We start from the raw sequence: 6,920 nt of genomic DNA, 5'->3' as shown, positions 1-6,920 counted from the left end.
ATCGGTTCACTGAACATTTCGACAATATGAAGATAGCGACACTATCGACACAGTTGCGCAAGGTCGTTGTACGCCAGAACTCGGGGTTGAAAAAGTGGTCTCGACAGGAACACCTCAGCCGTCGCAGCAATACCCTTGTGTGTGATTTTGACCCAAAAGAGATTTCGACCAAAGGAGTCTCTCTATACGCCTCCAGAGCTCATGGTACTGTTTTCCACCAGTGCAGATATCGTCACGTGTTTAATGAATAGTCGCATCAACTATTACTGGCTCTGTTGCTTCCTGGACCCGTATACATGGAAAAACACTGGGGAGGCGAAGATGCAAGCTTCGAATCCAACTTTTCGGTCCGGAGATGGGATACCCAGACTTGGGCGGACTGTCTCTTGTGTATGTCGGCAGACGTGAACTCTGGCAATATCTTGATCATATGAGTCGCGACACTACAAACAAGGCGCCTGCTGAGGAAGACTCCTACAATCTGCTACACGTCTTTCAGCTGCAACCCAGAAATTTTGTACCTCTCAAGGGCTAATGGAAGTACTTTGGCCACTATCAAGAAGATCGTCGTCGGTCTATCGGGACGAACTGAATCTCTTCTGAGCCTCTCAAAGTCATGTATCTGGATAGCTGTGCTGCATTCTGGATATGTGGGCGTTGAATTCAGGCTTGTTCCCAGCATTCATCTGGATGAGATGCTTGGTTGTGCCGAAGGTCATAATTATTCGCTACTTTCTGTCAAGCCAACTGATGGCACAATCCAAGTTCGGTTGAATAACGGACAAGTTGTCTTATTTGCACCCGACGACCCCCATTCCCAAAAATTCTTGGGGGCAGTTGGAAAAGAATACTTTGAAGTCCGAGAAGTTCTTTTTGCGAGGTCTAGACACGGCACAGACTGGAATTAATCCATTTTCGAAATGGGAATCAGGATACTGTCTAATCCCCAAAGTTTTACAAAGCAAACGGGCATACAATTGGCTGAGTTTTCGAGGGAATGGGTGTCCGTCGCCGTAAACCAAAGCTATCGGATTGGGATTGGTCATTTTCGGCTGCAGCAGATTCTATGGCAGCAGTACGTTAAATATCGTGAAGAACATCAATACAGAACCCCTTATCCTTCAGATTCTTTCTATGGCTCTCCCTCTTCCTCTCTCTCTCTTCGTAACGGTGCATGTGCTCATCCTGGATGCCTGCGTTATAAGATACAATAATATATCGTAACAGGTACTTTTCTTGTACTGATCCAGGTATATTGTCACATTTATACTAATGAACTCGGCATTGGCCCTCAAGTGGTTCAAATCCGAACTCGACAGCTTTTGGAAAGGCTGAGGTCAAGTTGTACTCAGTCTCCAAGCGGTACCGAACGATACTGAGATGGAAAAGATGACATTGGATATCCCTGGAAAGGCAACTGACTTCATAGCCAGCGTCCAAGATGAACAATTCATTTTCAACTTCATTTTTGTATCCCCTTTTTAGGGAGAACCTCCATCTCAATTAACGAGAGCCTTCCTCGCACACTCCACTGATGCGATCGTCTTCTTCCTGAAATAAATACATATATACATTTGGACAAGACGAACATTTCCAAACTCGCCCATAACACCTTCCCAACAACTACTCAAGGGTACTCGCGATAAAAAGAAAACCATCTCGACGTCTACAATCGCACAGTATAACAACGGACACCGTCTACGAACGACATTCCTACTCCAACGCTCTTCATCAAACATTAAAAGTAGTTATGGCTAAACAGTGTATTATTTATTAAGATAAAAAAAAAGATGAGACCAGTCTCGTCCATTAATTTGGGTCAATGAGGATTATGGAATGTCAGTTAGATAGTTCCCGGAGCTCGGAGGAAAGGCTGCGGCGTTAATGAATTAGCCATACCCTGCTAACCTGGTTTTTTTGATATATCTATTCACATTATTGTCATGTATTGGAAGTTGATCGAAGGCCTTTGTTGCATCTTGACCTCCCAACTAATTTTATAAGCAAAAATACATATTCTGAAGCAAAACTTTAACAAACAAAGTCATAATTACTTAATTAATTTATTCAACAAACTCAACAAAGTCTGGGAACTACACAACCACATTGTTGGAAATGTTATAGTTTCCTCTCTTGTCAAAAACAATGCAAACTACCGGAGCCTCTGTTACTGTACTGTACTTGTAACTCGCTGTGTATTCCTCCTAACAACTCTGTTGTGCTTCGTGCCCATCTAGCAAGTTTACCTGTGGATTCCCCGTCACAATCTCCTTAGACAGTGTATATCTACAGTACAGACACCGCACTAGCGCTTGTACATACATATACTCTTCCCTTATCACCGAAGTATCTGCTATCAACCAAGGTCTACAAGTAGGCTCGCACGCTCTCGATACACGCGCGCATCTACTAGTACATACTGTAGAGCAGGAGAAGGGAGCAATTAGAACCGTAAATTGCAGGTATTACAAGAATCTATTATCCTAGGCGGCTTGATTGATGTCTATTCTATTACAACTCCATCCCGCTTTGTCTCTCGGCTTTACAGGGGCCCAATTGCTGCTTTCTCCTATGTTACATAATCAAGCCATGCTTACTTAACAGCCAAGTAACTGCTTGAGCCTAGTGTAAGGTGTCTTCCGCTCGTTCGCTCGTTTCTTTTTGGCAATAGTACGGTAAAACAAATAATGACTTATAGCGGATACTTGTGCCTGTCTATAGGACGACACCGCTAATCCGCTCAGCTATCATAACTATCAGCTATACGCTACCCCTGGTGAGACTCCCTGTATAGTTAGCTAGTGGGTATACGCAGATCATAGATATTTCTGCACGTACCGATTTATCATCTGACACACTGCCATCTTTGTATGCCATTGTGTCCGTCATTGTATCGCTATTAATCGCCCCGACAATGTTCTCTAGACGTTGATATGCGTAGAACAAACAATATGCGCTTCTATTACCGCAAGCAAACAAGCCCCAGAAAAACAAAACATATTGGGCTGCTCTCTGAGACCGGGGCTGTCCTCTGCCGAACTCTACGTCGCCTCAGCTCCCCTACATGAGCTTCAAACACTGCCGCAACGCTGGTAGGTTGGGTTTTCCTCCTCTCAAGTGTCTCAGCCATCCCACATCTGTTTCAGCTGTACCAATACGTATGTAACAAATGCGTCGTAGGAAACTCATCTAGCCAGTCACATGACCCCGGCGACAGGACTGCCAACGTCTCTCGCCCTTCTTTCGCCCTTCTCCGACGCTCTCCTCGCGCTTCTCTCGCACGTCTTCTACAACAGGGGCTCTTCAAACGGACGCTTGCACTCAAAATACGCCAAATGGCCGCGGAGCAAAAAGCATTCAACCCACCGCGTATGTCAAACGCCAACAGGCTCAAGAAAGTCAGCCCATTTTTTTTGAAAGGTCTATACATATCCGTTGAACCTTGAGCTAGGCTAAAGAACAGGTTTTCAAGAAATCGGCGGGGGCTGCAATGATTCTGAAACATGGGTTTTGTTCACGAGACTCGGGAGAATCCAGCGACACCTTTGAAATTTTATTTCGATCGTCGACAAGACCACAAATCCCTCCGTTCTGGCCCCTTCAACCCTAATCTAACATTTATTGTGGATCTCTTGCTAACAAAAAAACAAAGGCTGCCATTGGGTTTATGTTGCGAAAAGCAAAAAGCCAACGGGAGAGAAAAAGCAATGTTTAGTTGGCGGCTTAGTGGAGAAGTGACTGGTGGGTACCAACTGGTGTGTGTGAGGTGACTAGTGTGGGTAAAGCTGGTGAGTAGGAACAGATGGAAGGCCCAGGTCATGTGACGTCTATCTTCAGCCCGTGCACCCTAGTGGTTGTGTGTGATTGCGGTTCCGCTACTCGTGGCTTCTCATGGCTATTGCCAGGGTTGAGTTCTTCAAGCTCAGGAGATGAAAAAGCAACCTATCTCCAACAGGACCGGCGCAATGAGGCAGGCAGTTGGCAGGCAGTTGGCAGGCAGTTCGCACACAGTCGACAGGCATGTGACATGTACGAGTGCAGTACTCGTACTGTACCGTCATCGTACTGTTACTCATCTGATTGACTCGATCGCTCCGGCTGCTGTTGCAAAAATTGGTCATGCTTTCAAAAGAGGCTGAGGTACAGTAGCGGCTGCTTAACCGCCTATAATGCATCGTTCGTGTCCACGGCCTCATTGCTTCATTAGTACATTCTGGAGACTCTGATCTAATGATACTGCCCATGACGAACTAGATCAAAACGGTATTTCTTTTTTGGATCTGGAGAACGGGTGCATCTAGAAAGGTGTTGGTTGCAAAGATACCCACATACAAGAGCAGCCATAGTGACAACAAAACAAGGCTCTCTGAGGACTAGACCTCATAATCCGTCTGTCTCCGCAACTGTTTCTAGTACGCCTCCTTCCCCCATCACTAACAACCGTCCAGCAAGCGTTAAGCTCCCATACTACTGTTTAGAGAATACCTTAGTGGATGCTGTGGTCACATCTAGACGCTGAAAGTTGATACTAGAGCGCATCTCCCTGTGAGAAAAGAAATGTGTCTCTTGTCTTTAATACCAGAGCTCCTGTGACAGAGAAAGACGCTAGAGTGCAGATGTGGGGGGACAGTACAGACATTGGAGTCCAATAGGGCGAGGTAAGGCTATTAGGACGCTGAAAAGTTCGTCAAAAGGCACTTGTTGTGAAAATTGAAGGTACCTACTGTCAATACCCTCCATGTCGTCCACCTTTGTTCTTATTCCGCAAATCTGTGGAGCTACCACAAGTGAGTATTGTGGAACTTGATATGTGGACTAAACGCGGTGAGATGGAGGTATAGAGAACTAAATTAGCAATGAACCTCTTCAGATTCCCTCTTGGTTCAGCTATTGTGTTTGATGTGTCTGTTTGCGATCTAATGAGTGAATAGGAGAGGCATATGGGAATGCTTCTACCAGGGTCTATTGTGTTATATGTAGCACAGTTACGACATCTTTACGATATGACCCACCTTTTTCTAGGCTTTATATATCACCCCCTCCTCTGCTCTTCATCTCTTGTCTACCCTCCTCTACAAGTCACCATCTCATCTACCCCGTATAGCAGCCTGCCGCTAACGCAACGCACCCACTAGTGATGCACTCCAGCGTGGATCTAAGTGGTTTAAATACAAACACCGTTTCGCTACAATTAATCAAGTGTCTAGTCTTCCCGGCTTGGTCTAACGCCAGTCCAGACAATTATCAGCTGATTATTTGCTTAGTGTGGATAAGAGGGAGTGGGGGAATGGGATATAGCAACAGAGGGATCGATATTATGACATCCGGGGAAGTTTGAGACACCCATTAGGTGTTTTTTTAAGTAGTCTTATTGTTTGACATGCTTCTAGAAGCTCAGGAACCAAGAGCACCCAGACCGAAGGAAACAACACACAAACACTCTCGCAAATAGCTCACAGACCACAGGAAAAATCAGGCCATATTTCATATCGCGATGCAGTAGTCCAGCAGAAAAGTGCGTTAGCTGCCACTACTGGCGAATCCTTACATGAACTAGTGGTAGGCTAGTGTCCAGCTACTGCACAACTGCAGTGTGCAGGTAAACATCCTCTTTTGAGGTCTTGGAGTTGAGAAGAGCGACATTTGGGCTTCAACAAGAAGTGCTGATGAATAACACAATGCGTGGAAGTCCATTGTGAGTCTGGACTTGATATATCTATGATGTTTGGTCAAACTGATTTCAACTGGTATCTAATAGAGTTCCAGAACCTGAGATAGGAGTCTGTACAAGTACTGATTTTGTATTGTATAAGTATGTTGATTGAAGGTTCGACTTCATCAGAGGCCGTGACTATGACTCGAAAATGTCATGGATCATCCACCATTGCTATTTTTGTCTCTTTTTCTTTCTTTTCTTCGGGTGTCATCGAACACCATTACGAATGCTATTTTGGAAGAGTATCCCTTGTACAAGTACGTTTCATTCCAGTAATAGTTTGGTTGCCAATTTTAGTGGATTCTGAAACAGCCTTGCCATGACCCTGGACACGGGCTTCACCTCGTCAACGGGACGTGCTAAAATATACCGAGAACCGTCCCTCATTAGCATTTGACTCTGTCGTAACCTGTCTTGAACGCGGGTGGCCTATAGCATCCATAGGCTTGCTCAAGGGCTAGCTGCTGTGGGCTTGGCACAGGGTGCATGGTGACGTATCGCCTTTTGAACTCGTGCTATCCTGGCTGTTGAGTCAAGAGACAGTACATGGGGAGGTCAATGGTACGGAACGCAGGTGCGCATAGGGTCTTGAAGTAAACATAGATAAGCGACTCTCCTCGTCATGTTAGACTGAGTATCATGTTGAACTTTTTTAAAAGCACCATAGCCCGACTACTTATCCACCATTCGCCCAATCGGCACCTCCGTCACTCCAAACCAAACCAGGAATGTATCTCCAGTGAACCCCCTGAGCTTCAGTCAATCTATCAACGGGTTTAGATCTGGGATGAAACCACTAAGGACGCAGAAGCTCAGTCCCTTGAGATGCACCGTCGCGGCAACCAAAGCGGTGCTTCTAAAACCGGAACGTGCTCTTCTGACTCTGCGGCCCTTATCGACAGCCAGTAATGTCTTTGGGATGCGTCTCCCCATGGCGGCGTCATCGACGTGGGGTATCGATAGATTGCAACGTTGAATACGCTACAGTAGATGTGATACAAGTTCGAGTATGTATGTACTGTACCGTACTTGTAGCGGACTATGATGTCTTTGAGCTGCTCTAATTGAGCGGTTTCTTCCAGTCTCGACGGTATGGGAAGACATTTCAGAGGAACTAACAGTTCATAAAATAGTTCAAGATCAACACAACAATCCTCACCAATGGATTCACGTTTTCCCGGCTCCATGCGTCATTGCATAGACC

The 6,920-nt window shown here is 45.5% G+C and overlaps 1 protein-coding gene across 1 annotated transcript; it reads right to left on the bottom strand.

The window, feature by feature from the left end:
* Window positions 1-4,726: 4,726 nt before the first annotated feature.
* YALI1_B03556g (uncharacterized protein) lies at window positions 4,727-5,086 on the bottom strand (the record flags this gene model as incomplete). Its single annotated transcript, XM_068281956.1, has 2 exons — window positions 4,727-4,994; window positions 5,067-5,086. 2 exons carry the CDS (start codon window positions 5,084-5,086, stop codon window positions 4,727-4,729), a joined length of 288 nt encoding a protein of 95 aa, XP_068138057.1.
* Between the last annotated feature and the right edge of the window lie 1,834 nt (window positions 5,087-6,920).

This window comes from Yarrowia lipolytica, chromosome 1B (assembly GCF_001761485.1).
Source record: "Yarrowia lipolytica chromosome 1B, complete sequence".
Classification (NCBI taxonomy): Eukaryota; Fungi; Ascomycota; class Dipodascomycetes; order Dipodascales; genus Yarrowia; species Yarrowia lipolytica.
The sequence above is the reverse complement of the archived record's forward strand: the minus strand, read 5'-3'. Positions and strand labels throughout refer to the sequence as shown.